This window comes from Aptenodytes patagonicus, chromosome 13 (genome assembly GCF_965638725.1).
Source record: "Aptenodytes patagonicus chromosome 13, bAptPat1.pri.cur, whole genome shotgun sequence".
Lineage (NCBI taxonomy): Eukaryota > Metazoa > Chordata > Aves > Sphenisciformes > Spheniscidae > Aptenodytes > Aptenodytes patagonicus.
The window spans coordinates 3,127,368-3,152,546 of record NC_134961.1 but is presented as its reverse complement, the minus strand read 5'-3'; the positions used below and the strand labels follow the sequence as shown (position 1 = coordinate 3,152,546).

The 25,179-nt window shown below is 41.1% G+C and overlaps 1 protein-coding gene across 3 annotated transcripts in view; it reads right to left on the bottom strand.

Annotated features, from left to right (window-relative positions):
- The window catches only part of CRAMP1 (cramped chromatin regulator 1), a 50,222-nt gene that overhangs the window by 2,533 nt on the left and 22,510 nt on the right, over window positions 1-25,179 (bottom strand). For all 3 annotated transcript variants that reach the window (XM_076350743.1, XM_076350744.1, XM_076350742.1), the window contains exons 7-20: window positions 19,749-19,834; window positions 18,883-19,006; window positions 17,634-17,715; window positions 15,303-16,568; window positions 12,697-12,874; window positions 9,140-9,321; window positions 8,401-8,475; window positions 7,086-7,167; window positions 6,266-6,370; window positions 5,092-5,270; window positions 4,438-4,518; window positions 2,837-3,071; window positions 2,389-2,553; window positions 1,594-1,739 (exon numbers count right to left, since the gene is read on the bottom strand). In XM_076350743.1, coding sequence (XP_076206858.1) covers window positions 1,594-1,739; window positions 2,389-2,553; window positions 2,837-3,071; window positions 4,438-4,518; window positions 5,092-5,270; window positions 6,266-6,370; window positions 7,086-7,167; window positions 8,401-8,475; window positions 9,140-9,321; window positions 12,697-12,874; window positions 15,303-16,568; window positions 17,634-17,715; window positions 18,883-19,006; window positions 19,749-19,834 — 2,986 coding nt within the window. The remainder of the gene's footprint in view (window positions 1-1,593; window positions 1,740-2,388; window positions 2,554-2,836; window positions 3,072-4,437; window positions 4,519-5,091; window positions 5,271-6,265; window positions 6,371-7,085; window positions 7,168-8,400; window positions 8,476-9,139; window positions 9,322-12,696; window positions 12,875-15,302; window positions 16,569-17,633; window positions 17,716-18,882; window positions 19,007-19,748; window positions 19,835-25,179) is intronic.

The window sequence follows — 25,179 nt, the reverse complement described above, 5'->3', positions numbered from 1 at the left end:
AAGCTGCCAAGGGCACATTAAAACAGCACGAGCTTGCTGCAGCTTCTGGTTACAAGGTCTGTACAGAACCTCCTTACTCAAATCCAAAGGGCAACGGAGGAATGACGTTTTCCTTCCATCAGGGCAAGCCCCCACAAAGTTACAATGTACATGATGTTACACTGAGTCAACGACTGTAAACTGTAGGACAATTAAGATTGGAAGGGAGCTGAAGAGGTCTCTAGTTCAACCTCCTGCTCAAAGCAGGTTCACCTAGGAGGACGGACCAGCTTACTCAGGGCTTTATCCATGTTAGTCGTAAAAAGCTCTGAAGACAGACGCTGCACAACGTCTCTAGGCAACCTGTTCCCCTGCCTGACTGTCCTCAGGGTGAAAAAGTTTTTCTTTATATGTAGTCAGAACCTTTCTCAGTTCAGCTTTTGCTCTGATTCCTCCCACCATGCATCACCACTCTGTGAAGGGCCTGGCTACATCTTTGTGATGACCACCCTGCAAGTACTGGCAGGCAGTTAGGTCCCTCCTGCCCCGACGCCTCCTCCAGGTTGACCAAGCCCAGTACCATCAGCCTTTCCTCACAGACGGGTGCTTCAGCCCCCTAATCATCTTGGTGGCCCTCTGCTGAACTTGCTCCAGTTTATCTATGCCTTTCCTGTATTGGGTGCTCAAAACTGGTCACAATATTCTAGACGTGGTCTCACAGCTGTTGAGTAGAGTGGGATAATCGCCACGTTGTTCAGCCTACTAGGTATTCTCCTGCTGAAACAGCCCGCGACACTGTTGGTCGTCTTAGCTGCCACAGAACATCCTGGCTCATGTTCAGCTTGCCGTCTGTCAAGATGCCCAGGTACTTCTCAGCAGAGCTGCGTCCTAAACAGTCAGTCTCCAGCCTATAGTGCTGTCGGGGTTATTCCTTCCCACGGGCAGGACTTTGCATTTGTCCTTGCTGAATTCCGTAATTTTCCTGGCAGCTCATTCCTCCAGTCTGTCTCTGTCCCTCTGAAAGGGAGCTCTGTCCTCAAGCGTGTCAAAGCCTTAGTAAATGCTAGTCTTCACTCTACCCCTCCAAAAGGTTTCAAAACAGAAGGATAATTCTACCAACAGAGAAAATAACTCAGCAGCATAAGGACCTGCCGTTCTCTCAGGTAACTCAGTATTAGCCATTTCCTGCTTCTTCCTTCTGGACCTATGTATTTTTTCTACCAGTCCTCCGACTGTACTGTAGCTGCATCAGTATTAACCTTTCTCTCATCTTTGGTATTTTCAATTCCTGCTCTACAAAGCAGGACACACAAAACAGAAGGATTACAACTCTGTCGAAACAAAGATATGTCCAACAAGGTAAACACGACCTCCCCCAGCAAAAAGAACCTGGGTCGAAGGTGCTCCCAACAGCTTCCTGCACCAGCTCTGGTGCAGTATACCCTCAAGTCATTTTACATCTTTCTGTTAAGACTGTAACCCTGTTTTACTAAGCTAAAGTGCAGATGTCAAAGCATCTTTGCCTTAAGTATCTCAGGAAGGTATGACGGACAATATACAATAACACTGCTCTAAAAAAGGAAGCAGACAGCTGGATGTAATTTGATGACATACCTCTGCTACATCTGCCAGAGACCGTGACACAAAAGAGTCCCGTGAGTTTCCATCCAGAAGGCTGGGTCCCAGTAAGGAGGTGCCACTGGCAGTCCCAACAGGAGTTGGCAACATTTTTCGTCCCTTCTCAGGGGAGATGAAACTTGCTATAAAGAACAGGCACATCAGTAAGTCACTGCACTGAATGTTTGCAATTGGGAGGATAAAGAGAAGGACAAGGAAATTGAAAATGGAGGACAGATATCTATTTATCGCTTAAAAATTATGTCTTACCAGCGTGAACACCATCAGCACGCTGCTAACAGTACAGAGACTCATTACACTGGCCCCATTAAATACTAATTAAAAAAAACCACCAACCAAAGCCCAAACAAACCCAGTGATCTCACGTCTTTGGGATTATGCTCACCAAGCACAGAACGGAGTCTATTTTTCCAACAGCAGAGCCAAGGGCATCTTTTCATTTTGGCAGAGCAGCCAAAATGTCTCAACCTATCTGATGAGTCAGGCTCCAAACAGACTACAAAGAACTGCCAAGGAATTATTTGTCCCAAGGTAAGGGCCCCAATCTAGCAATAGGATCTTTTCAGGAACAGACTTGTAAAGAGAAGGAAAACGGTCTGAAGGCAGCACTGTTGAAATGAAAGCAAGAAGTAAGGGAAGAATTCGACAAATGTCCTACTGGGTTTATGATTTTCCAAAGGATTCACTTGTAATAAACAGTGCTTTTTTTTTTTTTTTTTTTTTGAAAGGGAAGAGCTTTTTTGTTGCAGTTCTCTGCATACTGACACTTACAAAACAAGCTGCTGAGAGACGAGTCTGTGGAGTCATTGGGGTACCACTGGGGATCATGGCTGGGAGAGGCAATCCAGTTCTGTTGAGGACTACTGGATGGGGATGGAAGACTTTTGGAGCTGTCACTGCCGTTCAGCTTTGCAGGAGAGAGAGAAACACCTTCACCTGTAAGCCAATGTCAGGAATCACTGATTCAGTCAATGCGGTAAAGCTACAGGACACTACACCAATTTATGTTTAGAAAGGGGAAAAAAACCCAACAACCAACAAAAAACCACCTATATATGCTAGAAAATAAAGGCTAGGCACATAATTTTATTTCCAACAGATATTAAAAAAAACCCAAAAAACCCAAGAACTGCTTCCTGGAAAAGTTTCTGCTGACATGTAAGATGACAGGGATTTTTTTTTAAGTTAATGGGAAGACTTTAGCCAAGCTCAGACTTACTGTATTGACCAGAGCTGATAGCTATTTCAATGATAGAATCACTGATTTGAGTGGCAGGTTCCCCTTGAGAAAGCACATCTTCAGGTGGTCCAGGCAGCGAAATATCCAAGAGAGCAGAAACATTGGGAGGAGAGAGCCGGGTACTGGAAGCCTCTGATGAGGGAAGCGGAGGGGTGGAAAGACCATTTTGGAGGGGAGTCTTGGACAGTTCTGACAGAGAAAGGACTGATGCGCCCTGTTACAAGAAACAGAGTTAATTGTTCATAAATTTATGAAGGACTTGGAAATCCGTCTGAAAAGCAACAGCTTAGCTCCTAAGCATCAGATTAAGATCAGACTTTAAGGAAAAAAAAAAAGACGACTAATAATCCAGCAGCTAATATTCCTAAAATTTTAGGAATATATTATTTATATAATAAATTTGTTTGGTTTTTTTTTCCACAAAAACTATCTGTAAGCATAAACAAATATGCTTCAGCCCATATCCTGCCAAATCATCTGAAAAAATACGGGTCTGTAACATTCCAAAGAATATTTAATACAGCCTACGTAACAGAAACAAGCATAATAATAAAATTAACATGATTTTGATGAACCTACAAGACAGTTCTTAAGAATTAAGTATTAATTTGCCTTTGTATAGGCAAAAAACCTGTAACTGCTTGAAGGGTATATAAATATTTTAAACTGCTAACTCACTCCTCTTTACAGCCAGACTTCCCAAAACTCAACTGATCTTTTTTGAGGAGTCTCATTATTAATACCTCATCATAGAACTGTTTGTGGTTTTTTTCTGATGTAGTATATACAAAGCTGTCCTGAGAGCAAGAACCAGAACCTAAGGCCCCGTTACCACAAACGAATGCCTAGTAGGTCCATGTCCTAACATCTGTGCTATTAAAAAAAAAAAAAAAATTCTTCTCCTCCTTTATGCTCTCCAATCAAATTAATTTGACCTTTTTCACATGTACCTGTCACAGAAGGGTGGAAAGTGCCTCCACTGGAAAAAAGAAAAGCCTGTATTCTGAGGCTTGAGTATCTAACGCAAGGTCCTGGATCCCACTGGAGAAGGAAGTTGGGGTAGGATGATGACACTTACAACTTAGGTGCTGCCACAGTTACTTTTTAAGTATCTATGTCTTATTGGATCCAGCATAAAGAAAAGTGATTCTCTGAAGAGGATGCTGGCATTACAATCACGCTTTTAGTCTTAATATTCCTTCTTTAGCAACATACAAGCAGCGGGACTGCCAATTGCTGAAATCTTTCTTTATGAAGTCTAAAATACACACGTACGATATAGCACAGCAATTATAAACTCCTCCACTGTATCAAGAAATACGTAAAACCTGTTTGTCCTTCAGAGGTCAGAGACTGTCAGCTTCGCTTTGCTTTTTTAGAGAATGGTACCCACATAACTTCAAGCAGCTTTCCTAAATCCCTTTCTTTAAATTTCTTCAGATGCTAGAGATTTCAATTCTCACAAAACAGTACCAATGGCGTACAATTACCTGGGAACAAGGGGTTTTAACTAGTAATACCAGTGGTGTTTTCAGAACATTACCTATTTCATACAACTGTTCTTTCAACACATACTCTACCTGGAAGCCATCAGGAACTGCCTCCTGCTCATGCCGTGTTGGTAGGCTGATGAATGGAACCCGACACCCAGGGCCCGAGCCCTAGAAGCACAACAGAAATCATGTGAGTGACAAACATTTACACAAAATGCTGCAAATATAGCTGGGGAGGTAAGAGACAAGTGCCTATCACCGTTTATGCATACTCTTTTTACATATCGTGCCTTTCAAAATCGTCCATCAACTCCCTGAGAAAATGACACGGACCAACATGTATCTTGGGTCTCAATGAAAGAAACTGCAAGGAGAAATCACAGCTTCCATTCCAAATACATCCCTAAAAGTCCATGTTTTGCCCCAAATTCCCTCCTGAATTACTGTCTGTTGAAATGCTACTGTTTCTTTTCAAGCCCAGATTTCTGGATGGCCAACTTCAACAGTCTCACAGCTGAAAGCTGTTCTATAGGATGGAAATCTGTTCAATGTGATGATGATCTGATCCCTCAACCCTGAAATACGCACTATACAACATAGATTGGGTTTGCCATGATAAAAGTGTTTAACAGCAAGCTCCAGGAGAAAGCTCGCTGAAGCAGTCATTAATAATACAGCTTTTTTACACAATGAAAGAGCGAGACACTGAACTACTTTAAAAAGCATGCTCAAGAGACTGACCTCTACAGTGGTGATGGAGCCTCCATTCTGATGCACTACTGTTGACTCCTGCCCTGTTACCACCGTGGTCACTCCATCTGGTGACAGTGGAGATACACCCGACAAACCATCTGCATCCAGGACAGGCACAGGGCTACCAGGGATAATACCAGCACTTTTAGCTGCCAAGTCGATAGCACCTTTTGTGAAACAAAAAAGCAAAAAACACATTGCAAGCCTTTTCTTCAGGCAATTACTTTGTTGTGACTCATCTAAAAGGTGATTTTTTAAAAGTTGCCCAGAGTCAAAACTTAAACACATGCAAAAAGCAAAAATGGTAATTATCTGATCAGCTGTATCAGTTGTTCCTCTTCAAAGTATAACATTTCTTTCAGCTAAAATGTTTAATTTTTCTGCCCTGTTCCAACATGTTATCAGGTATATCAAAACAGTTTAGAGGAACATCCCAGCCCTCCCCCCGCCCTTTCCCTCTATTTTTTTTTCTTTTTTGTCCTGCAAATGGTTAAGTACTTGGTTATGCAATTTCTAGAAATTTCATACGGTTTACTAGAGGAGCTATAAAAACAACATAGCCTTATTTTGTTATCTTGCCTCTAGCAGCCATTTAGATTCAATATAAAAAATTCTTATGTTGTTGCAGGGTCAACCTCACCCAGATCTTTTCAAATCCACTTAAAACATCTGACTGTCTTCCCATCACAGAGAATCCTCTAAGTAAAACAGAGGCAGGTATTGCTTTCACCTCACTAATCATTCTAATTAAGGGACCCATTCTTTTGTTGCAAGACAGTATTTGCTTGGAGTACACCAGCATGTTGTTTTCTTGTAGAATTCATAATCCCATGTTAGTAGATAAGCTGTTTGCAAGTTTCTTTCAAATATGTCACAACCCCTTTTCAAAGTGGTCTGACAACAAACCATCACAAATTCTAACCCCTTGCTTTGCCTGCAGGTCAGACACAGTGAAGGAACCTAGTTCAAGGCTGTCCCACCACTGACTGCTCCCTTTCTGCAGCCACACAAAGTCATAGAAAGTAAAGTTGTCATTAACACAGCTGTTTTCTTTAACTTCCAAAGGCACTAATGATTTTACCTAGGAAATAGAAACCAACAACGTAACATCATACAGATCACAACAGACCGTGACACTCATTCTGTTTAAGAAGTGACTTACTGGACAGATGGTTGGTAGCCTGTGTTGGAAGAACTTTGGGCACAATCGGACGAGAAACAGCAGCTTTAGTCAGCGAGGACTGGATTGGCCGAAACGAACCTCTCCCTAGGGTGAAGGATTAAATACCTCTCAAGCAAAAGAAATCTAACATCTTTAAAGCAGAGCACAACACAGTTCAGTGGAAGCAAACAAATTCCAAGCAGTAGCGAGCTCCGGAAATGCAAGTAGTGGAGACGAGTAGCGGAGTGGAAACAGACTTGAAATACCAATGCAAGCTAACCAGTGCCTTATCACAAAAATGCAACAGCAAGTGTTGCTGTGTTATTGAAGCTGTCTCATGTTGATTTTGAGATTTAAGCCGAGATGGGGGATCACCTGTGCTACCATTGTACTCAAGAGTGTATTAGCAGAAAAGGGCAAATGGGCAGTACATTGATTATAGTGTATGAGATTTAAACAGTACTAGGAAAAGTCCATTAAAAAAATCTAGACAAATTATTACACCCTACAGAACAAAAATTCTTATCTAAGTAATTTATTCCAAAATTTTGTCTCCCTGTAGAGAACTCCTTACTCTTCCCTGCTTTCAATACTGGGAAACGGAAGAAAAAAATTTCTATCATAATCATGACTTGCTTAACAATGATGGAGAACAATCACATCATCCTGTAGGAAGTGACTCAAGCAACTAGTAAAGGACTCTGTGGTTTTGAAAGGATGTTTTCCTCTTTTTAGAAATTATTCCTTTATGCAGTTTTAAGAGACACTTTCTAGTCCATCTCATGGCAGCATAAAAGGGATAGAAGACATGCAGACTCACCTGTAATGGATGAGTTGGATAAGATAGAAAAGGAACAGACATGCTGGGATGGGTTTCCAGATGGCCTCGGGAGCAGTGTTCTCTATGTGGGAGAAACAACAATAAACCAGAACATATTTAAACACAGAACAGAGGGTAAAGCTCATCTTTTAAGGCACAGAAGTTCATGATACCTTCCAGAATAAGCAGAGTATTTACACGGCGTGACTATCATGCAACAGACACAGCAATAAGGTCTGTGTAATCTTGAGAAAGAAGCTACAGACAGGAATCATGTGTTTTCTCTGTAAACTACTCTAAGAGAAAATTTCCACATGGACAATTCTCAGAGAAATGCTAATTAGAACTATATTCCTTTCTGATTATACTTGTGGTAATTTTCAAATCTCCCACAGAGTTACAGCAGTGATCTTAAGGATGGGATCTAGCCTGTGTGCAAACTGATCTTCCATTACAATTAATCAAGTGTGAATTCATGAGGCAGCTGTATGTACTTGGGAGCTCTTAAAACAAATGGAATTGCATAGACCAGAAAATCTCAGTACCAGAAAACAGCATGTATGTGATTTCTAGGTCTCCTACTCTTATACAGAGCAGAAGAGACAAAAGGGTATATTGACACTCGGTAACTTTGTTTTCCCTAAACAAGTTTCCATTATTTTGGTTTTAGATTTCTTGTATGTTCCCCACCTGCAGTTTCACAGTGGCACGTGCCTTTTTGCTGGGTTATCAGAGTAGTCTAAGGGAGGTTAACGCCTGCCTACCACCAAAGTTCCATGACAACAGGCTACCTCTTCCATACATCTCTTTGCAAGACCCATTTGTTCCAGAAATCATTGTTCTTTTAAATAGTGTTATGTTTTATTTCACTACAGAGGTTTATACCCACCCCAGTTTAACAGCCATTAGTGCGTAGGAAGCAGGAAAAAATACCTAAAGGGGGATCTTGTTGCATTAGCACTGACAGCTCTAACAATGACAGACCAGGATACCACGTGAACACACTGCCTGTGCATCAGTACCAGCAGGCCCAAACAGCAGAACCTGCTTTCAGATGAGGGCCTTTTTTATTTTTTCCAAACTACCTCATGCACTGGACTACTACTGTTGCTGACATTCCTCACATAGGGAATGTAACATGGCTGGCTACAATATAGACTAAAATGCTTGTTCCTTCATATGTTCAGCTTCACTCTTCCAGCGGATGTACGAGGGAAGTTCAGGGTTTTTTCAGTTAGGTGCAAATCAGTATAGCCTTACTGATATCTACTCAGGAAGCAAAACAGGCATTTCACACTTTGCAAATTGGTCTGACCTGTACTACTAATGGCTTCCGCAAGTGCCTGTTCCGTAACTTCCTCGGCTTTGGCAAGAAGAAGTCCGACTGCATCTGGACAAGAGCAGGAAATGCATTAGAAAGTATTTTAAGCATGCAGACACAGAATAAATTATACCCCCCAGACTCTGTTTTTCAGTAAAGTTATAACTATTTATTAAAATACTGCGTTTTGTTTCAGACAGTAGAATAATCTTTCTGCTAGAGTAGGAAAATTTTCCACCAGGCATGGTTTTTTTTCTTCTTGTTTTACGGAGATAAAGCTTTCTCCCAAAAAAGCCATTTCACTACTTAGCTACTGCAGCTTGCCAGAAGTTGTTAGTGAGATTGTATATATAAAAATAAAACGAGTATTTGAATTTAATACAGCAATGAGGTATTAAAAGTAGCTGCACGATAAGAAGGATATCAGTTTTGCTAAACCTGGCAAATATATTTGCTGGAGCAACTTAATTAGAGAGTGAACCAGTTTCATCAGGCTGTGTGATGGCATTCAGATTCAGGCCTGAAGAGGTGATGTCACTTCAAAGCAGAGTTACATAGTCAAAATCTGACTAATCTCAGCTAATAAAATGTTATGCTTGAGCATCACTAGAAGCACTGCTTCATAGGGAAGCCCATACTTGCTGATGAACCAAAAAAACCCCTGTAATACCGACTAGAAGCTGGTTCAGGCACAATATGCTACTTTTTTCATTCAGTCAGTCATCTCACTTACACTGATTGTATCTAAGTGCTGCCGGAAGGTCAGTTCTGCTTCTTTGCTAGGCAAGAACAGTTTCCCATGGCGGCTGTTGGGTGGGAGAGTTGTAGGAACTGCAAAGAGTCCACCATCCGCATCAGTGCTTCCAGAACTTGAAGGACCAGCCACCAAGAGAGGTCTAGGGAGGTTTCTCAAACCTAGAAGATTTTGACAGCAATTTAAATGAAGTAAAGTGAAAACAAAAAGAAAGTAACTCTTTAGTAATTGGAGGATCATACAGAGAGCTGGGACTTAATGGATCCTGGCTCTGCCACCATCTGCTTGTGAACTCAAATCATGAAACTCTTGATACTTCAGTTTTCCCACCTGCAAATTGACAGTATTTACCTGCTTCACAAGGACACTGCAAACATTCACTTGCTTTGAAATCCTTGGAAGAAGGGGGTTAAATGCAATTTTACGCTACTAAAGAAACTAGAAGTTAAGCAGCCAGTTTTAAGCCCCACACAGACCATGTTAACCAGTTTATCTATTCAGCCTGTAGAAATACTTGAAGGCCCTTCCCACTAAACAAACTATATATCCACCATTCCTTTTGTAGGGGAAGGTAATACAAACACAGACTCATTCTACAATGTTTATATTTTGTTTACGCTCCCCACCACCACCCTGTGGTGATTCCAAGTGCAACCCCAATAAAGCGATCCTGGTGACAGAGAAAGAGCAGGGATCAATTTACCAAAATACCTTCCAAAAGATGGATTGTCTTAGAAATACATTTGGCACATTGAAATAACGGCATCTGGTCCAAGTAAAAAAGGTCTTCGTTTACATTGAACTTTAAAAAATACTGTAGGATTCCACAGTGCTGTGCCCACTCTGCAGGCATCCAGCTAGGATGAAAACCAGTATTGTCAGTATGTCATTCTGAGATGACCAAGAAGCGTACCTGCCTCTCTTCCACAGAAGTGCTTGCTGTGCATAAAACATCGGGTTTCATTACAACAGAGAGTAACGGCTATTTTCACACTCGTATTGCACTCATACTTGTCACGGTGCTCCAGCCTCTATTGCTGGGCTGGAGATCTCAGCTGGCAGGCAGCAGGCACCTGACTCACCCAGAGGGGGAAGAAGCAAGGTGGGCAACGATCCCTAGTCATGCCCGCTGCCCTAGGCAGGAATACAGTACAGCACAAGCTTGGGCCACCCTAAGGCAGAGATGGGTATACGCAACAGTATTCAAGAAGTGTTCTGAAGAACATGAAGCTTTATTTACCTAATAAACCTGCAGGTTTTATTATCCTCCTATTTAAAAGATGAAATTGCCACCCTCCACCCTGCTGCTCTAGATTCGGTTGTTTTTCCAAAGCTTAGTTAAAATTAGTGTGCCAATGTATCTAAAAATCAATTACAGGCAGACATATAAATTTGTGCCTCCTGCCTGACCAGGAGTTAGAGAGAATTGTTAAAGATAATACACATGATATTATCTTTAAAAAAAGCAATAAACGGATGCAACTATAATTACATAATGATATTTTAAGCACTACAGGTGATGTTGCATCACAGCTGCTGCTTCACTTTTTCTAAATCTCTTTGCATGATTCTTCTTATCCTCTCTTTTGTCTCTCCAGCTACCTGCGTGGCTTTTGTGGAACTGTCAGTTTGCTAACACTTTCAGTTCTTCTGGAGTAGACACAGGCTATCTTCTAATCTTTATTTTCTACTGAGAAGGCCAAATCAATTTATCTTTAATTAAAAAAACCCAGAAGACGAAAACCAAAAAGCAGTTAGCACCTAGACGGACTCAGGACCAAAGTCTATGAGGGAAGGCACCTAGAAGGCTCATCACCAAAAGTAACCTAGCAGTTTGCTTTCTGACAGCCAAATTACTGCAGTCACTTAATAGCACTGCATGTGAGGATACAAAGAAGCTTGATAATTACTGTATACTAAAGGTTGCAGACCACAAACAATCCTATTTTAGATCCAGAACACCCTTATCAGGGCTGATAAAAGGCATTCAGTTTGTCTACCAAAACAACACAACTTAGGGTGAAGGTATCAGACTTGCTTGGGTATCTGTGTGACGTGCTGGATGCCATTACCTGAGGCCCAAGCTGAGTGCATTACCCCAGGCAGAACTGCTGAGAAGCTATACTAATTAACTAGGTAGAATGTTGTACTGAACACACTTTTACTGCTCCTCTGTTCAAGCCAAACAGCTCAGCTGAAGCCAACTTGGCTATAGAATCACAGAACCATTAAGGCTGGAAAAGACCTCTAAGATCATCGAGTCCAACTGTCAACCTACCTTTGGTACTGTACAAAAGCAGGAATACATAGTCTGTATTTTTCACGTCCTGACTTTGCACTAAAGACTATGTGTTTCATTATGGTATCTTAAACCATAGTGCTGCACAACCCTACTTGTAATTCAGTGATGCGAATCAAAGACTAACATGGACAATTATATTTGGTTTTGAATCAATGAAGCTCTGTGTAAACAGAACAGGTGTCTGTTTCTAAGAGATCAGATACAAAGCATTGTTATCTTCTTGCTGTTTCTGTCTGGTATCCTCAGCGGATGATCCTTACCGTTACTTAAAAGGCTTCAGAAAGGATTCTCAAGGCATTAGGGCAGCATAAAGTACAATCTCGTAAAAATGAATTTTGCAAACTAAGTAAGCTTGATTCTACTCGCAAGTCTGATTTAAAAAGGTATGTCCTTCAGGCCTGTGTATCTTACTGAAATGTAACAATTTATCTGCTTGATCTATTAAATTATTGGCTTTTTACTAGATATTTAAGTAAGTACGTCCTTGTCTGCAAGTAAGCTTTAGACAAAGATGAAATTGCTATAATGCCATTCTAAAATGAAAACCACACAGAGCACTAAGTATGTTTTACAGCATCGGTTAAATTGCTCATGGTCCACTGCTTCTTACAGCACGGGTGTGAAAAGGACAGCACAAGAATCACAATAGTTCCCAGTAACCCTGACACCTTCACAGACTTTTCTAAAGTCATAAAACGTTTGCTGGCAAATGCAACGGGACTGAAGAATAGAACTGAAATTCTTGGTCTGCATGGCTAGGGCTCACAAGTTATAGCAGCTGTACCTTCTATTAAAAGAAAAGGTAATTCATAATCATTCCGTATTTTATAATGGCAGAATGGCACAGAAAATTTTCAGTAATTGTTTTATCAACAAACTTTACACCATATATTTACTCTCCTGCTCTGTAAGCCCTCACTCTGTTGAGATCCCACGCCCTGTATCAGTCAGCTCCTAACAAACACCAGCATCTTCTGTAGGAGAGACTCGTGAGAGTTCTTCCAGGCTGTAAACTGTATTATTGGCACACATTGTTTTTCAAGGTTCAAAGAAGCACTGAATTTAGGACAACTCTAAAGCAAATTAACACATACCAATGTTCTGAAACAGTTAAGTTCGTAAAAGTAAGAACACTCATTCTCCCAGCGTTACATTACTGGGACGTGCTCATCATGGTACAAGGTGCTCATGGCCTGGGTCTGATCTCTTGAAATGGATTTTTATGAATACTCACCTGAGGAGCTGGAAGCAGCACCAGGAGAAAAAGTCTTGTTGTTGCGAAGGGCAGACTGATTTCGTGCACAACCTGGACTCCTGGTGCTGATGGCAATCACCTTTCCCGGAGGAGTCAGTGACTGCTCCTCTTGAGCAGGCTTTATAGGGGATGTGGCCACAGAGCTCATCTCGGGCGTCTAAAAATGCACACACATTACATGAATATTGTGTACTGTTACAAGAAGTATATTGTTAAACTCATTCTACTTAGGAAGCTTAAAAAAAATAATAATCTGACATACTACAACATCTTTAAGTACCCTAACCAATACCTCTGTGTGTGTGCGGTGGGCAGCTGAAATTCCCTGCCTGTGCATTTAGCAGTGTTAAACATCATCGGTTCAATATCATTAATTTATGTTACAATCGGGTTAACACTACACAAGCTTCAGTGTGCTGGACTACCCCAGGATAAAAAGGAAAAAAAAAAAGAAATAGAAAAAAGGTAAAGACACAGAATTGTCACACTAATGGAAAAGGTGTTGGTTTTAATTCAGTGCAAAATTAATTTTCATAAACTCTACCTATCCAGAGAGCACCTCTGGTTGGAAGTATACTTGGACAAAAATACTTTGCTCTTAATTCTAATCAAGTAGAGACCAATAGTTTTGAACTTCTTCCCATCCCTTCTCCTATTTCATACTGTAATACAGCACTGACAAGAGGCACATGGCAAGGTGCTTACTAATTTTCCAGGCCTATCCAGTTCTTTCATTAAGTTGTTTAAATGCTTTTCTAGAAAATGCTCCCTTTTTAAGGAATCTGTGTGCAATCACAGGCATAAAATTACCACCCACACTTGACTGCAATGCAATTTGCTATAGTTTGCTTTATGCTGGTAATCTTCATTTAAAGGAATGAACCACAGCACAGTTGGCCATTTTAGCTTTGTTACATATTATCTTGAGAAAACAGCAAGGATCTAGACAATCAGTCCTTCCTCTGTTAAAGTACCCTGTGGCAAAAATATTATGGTTCCTGCCATTATTTGATGAAATGCAGAGGATTTAAGAGACAAAACTTTCAAAAAGTCTACAGTACTTTCAATTAGGCAGTATCATCCTCGCCTCTTGAATATGTATCAGTCCCACGACATTCATTGCCACAAGAAGAGTATCTCTTTTTCTGAAAAACAGCCAGTATAAAGTGGTATTTGACAAATAAAAGTATACGTTACTTTTCATTGGAATGTACGATATGGTACATATCTGAAAGAATTATTTTTCAGGAGCACTACACTACTTTGATTAAGACACTAAGAGTGCTGAAGTGACGGGAAAACACTTGCAAATAATAACTGCTGGGTTTTTTCCCCCCTCTTCTATCCCTCTCCCCCCAAGTCTAAGGAGATGTCCTTCCTTCTAGTTCGTGATTGTTTCATCATGTCATCCCTGGCTGTCACATGTGTCACCAGAAGTAAAAGTAGATGCCGAAAGAGGAGACATTGTCACAGACCTGTGAGATGTCAGACCAAAAGTCTTTACAGTTTAAACAAAGTCTATATCTGGAGCTATATCTGAGCAAAGATGGTTTTAAATTTATAAAATCCTACCTTCTATGTCTATAAAATCAGGATCAAAAGGAGCTTGGGGGGGTGGGGGTGGTAAATCTGTGCCAACAAAGAAAGATCAAAGAACTATGTGTGTTTGGGAATAGTGATACATTTGCAGCCTATGCTGGAAATACAATGCAAATGGTATCTTTAACTTATCGTATCTCCAGCACAGGAATTCAGTCTCATCTGTTGAATTCAGTGTCTTTTTGGTCTTTAAAAGGATGTTTTACTAGGTTTCAATCGGTTGCACTAGGTGGAAACGGCTGCCCCGGTATCACAGGGACAGGTCTTAAACATTGGTTACAATGCACAAGAAGGAAAGCAAGTTCATTCCCGGTTGTCTGCCTAAGGAAGAAGATATTTTTCTGGGTCTGTTAAACAACTACCCTAGAGCCTGGGAGCTTTTACAAAAATCACTGTGGCAGACACAGTTATATTGGCTATGCTATCCCAAAAAAATGAATTCTTTTCACACTTACACTTAGTGTAACTTGAACTACACAGACACTGGAAATTAAGGGTTGCAGTTTTCATGTGGAATATTAATCTCACCTAGGCTCCCTCTGTCATCTAGGCTCCATTTCCCACAGAAGGTTGGACCAGATGATCTTCCAAGGTCCCTTCCAACCTGGGCTGTTCTTTAGTTCTATAAACCTGAGAGAATAGAAGGCACCTACCCAACCTAACCCCATGACTGATCTTTTCAGTAGTCACATTAAATGTTCACTGTAATACCATTGAGACTCACAGCAAACCAGAAACTAAAAGGTAGTGTAAAAAGCAAATGCAGCATGTTGAGGAAAAGTCCGCTCTGTAGCAAGCCGGGTTGTGGTGGTGTTTGGGTTTTGTTGTTGGTTTTGTTTGGGTTTTTTTTGTTTTTTTTTTAAACACAGGAATCTCCAAGATCTTGACAAGGCTGGTCACTGATTTACTATGAAAACAGAACTGGGCAATTATTCCCCAGATCAAGTGAGAGTTTAGCATCTGGAGCATGAACAAGAACTACTTACTGGTTTGGGATTGACTTCAGTAGAGATGAGTTTTAAAAGGCAGTTTAGGAGTCTCTGCTTGTGAAAGGTGGTACATGAAGGAACAGCACTTGACTCAGATGTTTGCTCCCTAGCATCCTGGGCTTCTGGCTCCAAGACGGCCAGCCAGTCATATTCCAGCTGCAACTTGTTCGGTTTGCCCATCATGAGGTAGACTTCAGCCAGCGTAAGGCTCTCAGAAGTTCGCAGGCTCCATCCTTCTTCTCTAACCTGTTGAGAGAGCCGGCTTGGGTCATCCTTGAGAGACTTTGTACTAGATTGTCCCTGAGGTGGAGGTGGAAATGAGGAGCCCAGCTTCTCTTGAGAATCCTCCATTACTGCATCTGTTATATCCTTGGCACAAGCATCAAGCTGCTGGCCCTGGCTGTGGCTAGCCTGAGTTTCGTATCTGGATGGGCCACTGCCGGGTGAAGCCACACCACCTCGCGGTAGCTGTGAATAGGAGTCAGATGTCTCTGTGCTCCTCCCACTTGGAAAAGCCACAGGAGAAGTATCACCAGCTGCTGGAGTAGAGTCTTTCCCATGCAGTTTGTCTGTGCAAGAACACTTCTCTGGGACGATCAGGTCCTGACAGGACTTCATGTACCGTGGGAATGGATCAAGCAGAGAGAGCTCCTCCACATCAGGGATCTTACTGCAAGCACAAGCTGTGCTGCACGATGGTAACACAGTTGCTTGGTCACTAGCCAGGGCCTCCCTGCCCTCCACACAGAAGGCCGCTGAGCTCAGCTTTTCGTGGTTCCCTCCTGGATCTTGAAGTCCAGAAGGCGGTTTTTGGAGAGAATTAGTGATGCCAAGATTGGAGGCTGTTCCTTCCACCAGGCCAGTCTCCGGGGCACCATCTTCAGTGCTTGCAGAAACTTCAGCTGTGGGCTGAGAGGTTCTGCTTGACTCTGTAGTGCTCTCTGCCCTTCCAACACCCTTACCTTCTGTTCCCCGCGTGTATTTTAGCTGTCCCCTAGCTGTTCCCTGACCACTCTGTATGCCTAAGATCTGTGCAGGGGGTAGTAAGTGAGAGTCTTTCGTGTTCTGTTTGCATTTGCCAGTTTCCTGCCAATGCACTGTGCAGAAAGCCTTGGAGTGGACCACTCTGGCTACCCCAGGCAGCGGAGTGAGTGTACAGTTCTCTCCTGGAAAGAGATGGAGCATCACTTTCTCCTCTGAGAAGCTGCCTCTTGTTTCCGAGTCTCTGGAGTCTTGAAGCTGCCGTTCTTCTAGTGTTTTACGCTAAAAAAAGACGTGTCAAAGAATACAACGATCATCTGCCCCTTCCAAACAAACACCCGGTAGCCTATTTCGCAAGTTAAAAAAAAAAAAAAAAAAAAAGAAAGTAGCTGATCAAGGACACGTCCTCTATTCAGCACAGACATGAAGACTCTATGATCAGAAATTAAGTTCTTTTGTGGGGATAAGGACTACACTGAAGACCTGCTACAAGCACAAACTAAATCTCTGTTCCAGACAAAATTACTTATCTCTGCTTCACACACCATTGTAACTGTAAAAGAACCCAACCAACCAACAAACCCCAACAAAACCAAGCAAAAAAACCCCAGCGTCACTGCACAGCAAAACAGACTCCCCTTACTGTGCAGTAACCTCCACCTTACGTGTTTTGACACCCTTCTAAGTTTCAAGTGCTATGCTGCTACTTCTTCCCAGGCTCACAAATTAAAAAGAAAAGCCTGAATTAAAGGACTAAGAACAGGATACAGCATACCAGTCAACAGGAGAACAGAATGGCTGTTAACTCACAAATCCTTCTACTCCATGGATCAAAGTTCAGAGGTAGGGATATCTCTAATGTTGTACGGCTCAGACAGCATATAGATACCTAACAGGTAGCAGCAGCTACCTAGACAAGAAGCTTAAGCCTTCATTTGGTGAAACTGCATAAAGCAAGTGGAAAGATCTGTCCTTAATCTCTTTGCTGAAACGGGAAACAAAATCGTCAGCTATTAGCCAGGCTTCTGCGGTGGTCACCCATCTATAATGAACAGACTAAGCGCACTGTTTAAGGAAATGAAATAAAGGCAGGGAGCTTCCCTTATTACTAATTAGTTTTTCAGGGGTTCATAGTAGAGAAGAGTGGAGGTAAAAGTGGACTATTATGGGGTTTCCCATGAAAAGCTCCATTAGTGGTGCTGAGATACTGACCTCTAGCTTTACTAAGCACGGGCTGGTAAATTTATGAGGTAGAATCACATTTCTGATGCAGAAATGAACTTCGCATAGGAAGGGAATTGCTCCCAGGACACAGCATACAGAACAGACTAAGCAGAAAAAGGATACAATACGCACTTCATGGAGAGCCCACTTCTGCTTCAGGAACTCAATGAGGCTGGAGACCTTTCGATGTAACTCCACAATCATCCTGTATGCGAGATAAACAAAGCAAGGGAACAGAGGAAAAGTGTCAGCAGAAGTTCAAGTCACAGCCTTGATGCCAGAATGGGAATTAAGGGAAGAAACTGGCATTCTGTAGTACAAGCACAGAGAACACACCTACCACTCCCAAGCGCTAAGAAAAAAAAACACAAAAACAAAAAACATATGTTATGCCGCAACTTTAAAATCTAGGTAACTCACAACTAAGAAAGATCTAAGATCTCTCAGATAAATGAAAGATAAATCTCATTTTATAGATATCAGATAAATCTGATTGCCATGATTCAAGATACTAGTTTCTCCAGATGGAAGAAGATAGGAAAAGATGGGAAGATTTAGCTGAAGTGCAAAACTGCAGGCAAGGCACAAAGCTACCACATGAAGTATAGAAAGAAATAGAGAAAGGGGCACAAACCCCCCCCCCAAACATTTACTTTTTGCTCTTAAAGCATTTTACAAAATAACCCTAATGCCAAAAATCTTCATTCTCCTCTCTGCACCATCTTCGGTCACTATACTGAAGTACTCTATTTGAAAGAACAATCAACACCACAGCGGCCTCGTGTTTTCTGCCCTGAGTTTTGGACTAGATGCAAGTACTAGGATGAACAGCCACTGATGACACTGAAACGACAGCACCAACTACATTTTGCAGGCAGGAGATTAAGCTACAAATACCTTCCTTTCTGCTAGTATCACTGTGTTGCAGTTGACAGGTTCAGAGTCTTGGTGCAGACACCTCCGACCATTGTTTTACTTCCGTCCCCTGTGCCCCTGTCTCATGGTACGTTCAATAGAAATTTTAGTAGAACTAGTGCTGCATATCTCCATTTTACTTGCACTCTGCTCTGACAACTGGGTGTAAGTGGCTCAAAGTATATTCATCTCCAACTCTAGTAGCTCCTATCATTACTCAAATTAAAAGATATAAAGAACAATAGTAATCTAATTTTCAAGTCTGATATCTCATGTTTACAACAATCATGTACCCTGGCTGGACAAGCCTTCAGAGTAAGTACATTTAGGCAAACTGCATTGTCAAAGATGACCTGCCCAGTCGGCAAAGAGAACCCTGAAGAGAGAGGAAGATGCTGGAATGCTGCTCATATATTTCCCTATTCTGTTCTGAGCACCACAATCAGTTCTTCATTACCTAAGCCGTGGATTCTGGGCAAGACTCTGTACTCGAGCCCATGCATGATTATTTCGTGGCTGCAACTCCACAGGGACCTTGAGAGGAAGACGTACTGGCTTCTGGTCCTCTTCATCACTAACACCTGAAGGGAGATGACGCACAAAGGGCATGGGTCAAAGCAAGGACAACTCAGTCAGAACGCTATATGCTCAGTTACATGAAAAAAAAGCATCACAGACATCAGCATCACCTAACGACAACTTAGGCAGCTCAGCTTCACCAGTGGAGCCTGCTTCCTTAGATTACCTCCTGTTCCAATATGTTTATTTTTTTCCTTGGACACTGCAGCGGTACTGGAGCTTCCAGTTGAGCAAGCAGTGTCAAAATCAGGTGGCTGGAAACTTTGAACGTGTACAGTATTTCAGACCTTTAAACTGTACTGATTCTACTTGTTGGGGGGGGAAGAAAAGAAAAATAATAATAATAAAAAAAATCACACATAGCTGAACTGGAGAAGGTAAAAAAAAAAATCTAAGATGCTCAATGCTAAACAATGTACTACTGCGTATTCACTGGCACAAGGGACTAAACTTTGAAAGCACAACTGGCAAAGCAGTAGCGACCTTGTCTGGTGTAGCTATTTCCTTTTCAATTTAGCTAGTGACATACTCCAAGATTTAGAGAGCTGGGTGGGCCCTAAGTTATTGGGATTATACAAGCAAACAGGGTAAGTAACACAATAGGGACATATCTGTGCCCAACACAAATGTGAAATAGCACAAATCCCCCTGCCAGTGATGTACACACCAAAACAGGCCTACTCTCTCTCACGTTCTTCCAACCATCTGTTAAAACCCTTTCACGTTCCAGCATCTCTTACTTACCATCTGGATCACAGAGTTTCTTCAAAGCCCTGCACATCGGGGCTTTGATACGAAGGTTTCTGCCTTTGTAACGAACAGTCGTAGCCCTGAATACATTGAAAGAGAAGTATTTACAGGCACCATTAACAAAAGTTTGCGAATACGCACTTATTAGGGATACAGAGTCAAATACAACCATGGCTATAGGAATGAACAAAGAAATGTAAGGGTTTGCAGTGCAGATTCACAACAGCACTCAATCTTTTCTATCACCTTACTTTTCATTATAGAAATGCTACTCTTGTGACCCTACTCTTCCAGACTTTCATGAAACCCTGGGCTATCCACTTAGGGAGGGATTGCTATTTTATAAAGCGGACCAGAATTATGTTACTTCGGTTGAAGAGTACCCTCAGAGACAGCTTCTTCATAAAAGACAACTGGCTTTGCTTTGGTCTCCTCTTTATACTCCTAACTCTTAGTTATGGGAAGAAAGAGTAAAGTTTTTTTAAGAGTCTTCCATTCTGGAATATCAACACCACATCTGTTGCAGAAATGAGGTCTAACAGCTTATGCGGGAATCTGAACAAAGTAACTTTTACAGTATGATTTCACTGGCTTTTAGTTTCAATACCACATTAACAGCCATAAAGATCCTTAAAAGCAAGAGCCACTGTGTGAAAACAAAAATGGCGACTATTTGATTTCTTTACTCAGTCAGCCCTGTTTTCTTTTTAGAGACTTAAAAGGCAGGCGTTGAGACCAACGAAGTTACTGATAGCGGTATTTACTACCTAATGCTTCAAGCAATAAGGATCAGCTAGCATAGAAGCAGCAGGACTGAACACAAGTCCTTGCAAGTAAAATGAAATTATGGAGAATATTCCTACAGCCGGATCTTATTTTTTCCTGTGCTGTATGGAAGACAACATCAGGCAGAAAGAGCACTTGTCTACGCTGCTAAGAGGAGAATTTGCAAGAGGGCAGCAGAAGTGAAGCCAGACCTGAGAAGATGGAGTTGATGAGGTGAGCAGCTCAAAAGTTTCAGTTATTAAGCTGTGAACTTCTACAGGTTCAGAATATCCCAGGGCTGGAAGGGCAGATTTCCTCAGTCTGCACTGAGCTACCAGAAGCTAGAGGGAATATGTTAGCCCTCGCTCTTTCCAATGAGCTCTGACACAGAAGTAGTGATGGCTCAACTAACGAAAAGGGGAGAAGGCTAGCAAGTGCTGAGGAGAAACTAGCAATGGTGCTACTTAAAAAATAAAAAAGACCCAAGAGCCACTTGCCTGGTTTTAAATAGCGCTTCCTATTTCCACATCCGCAACAGCAGACAACACTACAGCTGCTCTAACAGAAGCATCGTTGTTACCTTTCCTCTTGCAACTTAACCCTAACTTGAATTGTTGTAAACTTGAATTGTTTGAAGACAGTGGGTCCCACCAAGCACAACGGTCAATCTCTGCCGACGGACAGACTCTTAGAGGAGGACATAGTAACACTTGTGGATATCTACTCAATGACATAAGATAAAACTTCCTCCCGGTCATTGCAATGGACACCTTAGCCTTAACGCATGAGGCTCAATATCCTCGTGTCATTTTATTAAAGCACAGATATGATTTTATCAGAAAATCAGCGTTTTTTAGAAAATAAATCTCCTGAAAATAAGTTTAATCATATGCAGCTAGCACCCTCTTTTTTTTTTTTTTTAATGTGTAAATAAACCAAGTTTCAATACAAGTGAGGACAAGATCAGTATGAATCAACCCAAACTCACTTATGTCAAGTTAACAGGGACTGCAATGCACGAAGACAGGAAACTCGACTACAAATTCTGCTGCTCTCAAATTCAGCTGGTCAATGTTTGGACAACTTCTCTCTTGGGTCTGAATCTTTAGGTGAAAAACCTCCACTTTTCTTCACGAGCCCAAACATTGGTCTCAGCCAGCAGTCGGAAGTGGCAGCCTAGTATAAAAGTGCCTGGTACAAAACCTGAAGAATCTGGCAAAACCTAGAGAATTTGCAGTAAATACAAACCCTAGATACAGATTACATTTCTTTGTCCAGTGCTTCTTATTATTTCGTCCAAGAACAGTAACTGAAAAAACAGCTGAGGACTAGAAGTCTTCAACTTTTATTATAGCTCCTAGAAATCTCTCTTCCTGTTAGTTTTACGCTGAAGTAGCACGTCCTCGTGATTCACAACAAGTACTCTCTGCCTTTAACTACAGGGATTCAATGAAAGCTACATTTACAGTATTACCACGAATGCTGTTCATCACCGTAATTTTATAAAGCTCACGTTGAGATGATAGGATGCACGAATGCACCCAACTGCTAGAAAATGCAAAGTCTGGGAATGTGATGGAACAGTTGTACAGAAAACAATGCTGCTGCGTGAACATGCCAAAATTATTGTCTTCCTTGTTCTTGCAAGGAGTTAATTACAGCATTACAGCAATCAGAACTGCTGGAACGACTTCCTCGCTTAGTGAAGACGTGCCTAGATATTCCCTCCTGTTCTAGCGGAAAACACAGTTTCATAATAGTCTCATGCAAAATCCACTAAAGCCGGTGAAAATAAATCCAATAATTCAATGCATCTTGAAACAGACAGCTAAATTGCAAATTTACACTACTTTAGGACAGCAAATTCTTTTGACTACTCGTGCAAGCTGACTCTCCTCCTCCATCTTGATTTTAGCTAATGCAACACCTTTTTATCAAACGTGCCCTTGAAGTAGCTGCATGCAAGCGAAGAGTCAGAAATAGCATCATCATCATCATTATTATTATTACTGTAACTTTGACAGTGTAAGGGTATAAGTGAGAAGGGGGTTTTGGAGAGAAACATTATTTCTTCTTAGATTAACTGATATAACTATATAAAACGGACAAGCTTTGTGGAAATTGTTCCATCACATGACTTGAAGGTGACTGAAAGAAGGGCCTGAATGCTCAAAGGCTATTTGATCCACCTAGAACAGCAGAGCTAATTTAATCAAGAAAAAGAAGGAAGAAAAGCGCTGCTGTTCATTTTTCATAATTTCTATTTCTCTTAAAGAGCCTAACTAATTGGTCATAAAGCATCTGTTATTGAGTCAGGCTTCCTGGCAGTTGTTCCTGATCAATTTGTCTACCACCTGCTCAGCTGCACCTTTGGTTGCAGATACCCACTATCTGTTACCACCACCAAGCAGCTCACAAATAAGCAATGGATCAGCATCATAAGCTCTGGCTGCATTTGCATCTGTTCTTGAAAGGCGGGGACGGAGGGACGGACAACCCACCCACCAAAACCTAGGATAAAAGCCAGAAAAGAAGTGTGAAAAACATAAGTATATTATGGAAAAGATATTAAAAAAAAAAATCTAGGAGAAAAGTCATGTTGGAGGAAAGAAAACAAATGCAAAACTGCTGACAGCCCTAAGAGAGGAGCAGGAACTACTGTATTCCCTGAGTACAGAGTGAGAACAGCACAGTTTAGAAGTCGGCAAGCAAAGTACACTGTTCTGTAAATGAAGGAACACAGAACACACATAAATTTGACAAAACAATGTTAAAAACTTCACATGGAAGTTTTCGCCCTGGCACTACAGCACTCTTCCGCGACTACAGCAATCAATACTTTTATTTTCATTGTTCCCTAAAACACATTTTAGAAGTAGCATCCCAGCTCTCTAGATTCAGGTGTTCTGCTTGGAGAGTCAGGAATAACTCCCCTAATTCCCTTTTCCATAAAGTCTGGTGGGCTTCAAGCGATCTAGGGAGAGTCTGATAACAAGTTATTCTTTAAACGAATATAAAATGTGATACATTTAGACACTGTAGTGTCCTAATTGAAATCCATGGCTGGGAGGCTGGCAAAAGAATAGTTCTACTAATTTAAAAGAAAAGCTCAGTAAAAAGGAGACAGCCTGCAACAGAACTACTCTTAGCTTAAAAATACTTATTTCCTTCTCTTCTCTTACCTGGAACCTGGCTGTTTCCAAATGCAGAAAATGGTAAACCTTAAAAAAAGTTATTGTACTGAATATGCATTAAGAACTACTAGTATAACCTGACACCAAGAGCATATTCTGCCTACTTCAAAAGATTGTTTTTGTATACGGATTTTTTCACGATGAATTCTTATTTTATTATCAAGACTTCTAGGGAGTTACAAATTCCACCTCAGCTTGCCAAACAGCTTTTACAAGGAGCAATGAAGGATCACTCCCGCTCCACACAAAGCACACCCAGGAACTGAACCAGACTGATCAACCAATACCTGTTAAAAGTTTCTGTCTTTAATGGTCTCTCTTACTTGTGATATTAAGAGGCTCTCAGGTTGGGGGGCAAAAACACATACACTAACAGACACTGAGTAGTACTGTGCTTTAACCATTGTGTATTTACGGTATTTCTTTAATTATGTGTTCGTTGTGGTTTTTTGGTTTTGTTGTTCTTTTTTTAACTCATCCACAAATCCTGCAGATCTACAAAGATATCCAGAAAATATTTATATTTCCTCAAATGTAGTTTTTTATTAAATGTAAAGATTGTTGCAAAACCTAAGTTAAATAAAAATGTTTCACTCCTAAAAGTGAAACAAAACAAAAAACGTTTTATTTAAACTTATTTAAATGGGTTTCTGAGCAGTTCTGATACACTGCCATAAATCTTTTTTCTTGTTATATATCCTAATCACACAATCCAGTGACATATTGTCGCTGTAATAAAAAAAACTAGCAACTAAGGATTGGACAGAAAGTGATTCAGATTCCCTATAATTTCTAAGGGAGCTTTGTTTCACAGTTGTCCTGCTTAGTGATTCTGAAGACTTCTTTAAGCAGCTCGTGTGGACCAGTGTTGACATGAGTATGCTAAATGACTCAGACCAGTTACAAAAGCTGACAGAACAATTCTTATCTTCCCCTTGCATTTATAAATATCTCAACTTTGATCTATTTTCTAAAAGATCCCCCATTCATTCAACTACAACTGTACCAAAGGCTATGGTCTAGCCTGATTTTACATGTTACTGAAATTCTGAAGACAAGTACGGAGATGTATAGCAGTGAATGGCCTTAACTTCAATGACCAAACAGGGACATTTCACACAAAAATTTTGCCATTACTTGCAATAGTCAGTTGATTAAGCTTTCAGGCACTATTTAGGATCTGTGACCTGGGTTATAATCTCAACAAGGAAGATTTTAAATATGGTTTTCTTATGAGCACCTCACAGGGTCATTTGCTTTTCCATACACCATGTAACTATTACAGAAAGCCAGAGGTGATGTGTAACATAAGCAAAACAAGCACTGAATTAGAATGTGTAACTCCAGGGTCTAGAGTTGTCCTACAAATAAATTGCCAGGTAGCTCCTCACAATCTTAGCCTCTCTTGACTTTTCTTACCAATTAAATGAGGCTGATGTTTACCTAGTTCAGGAGAAGATGCATCA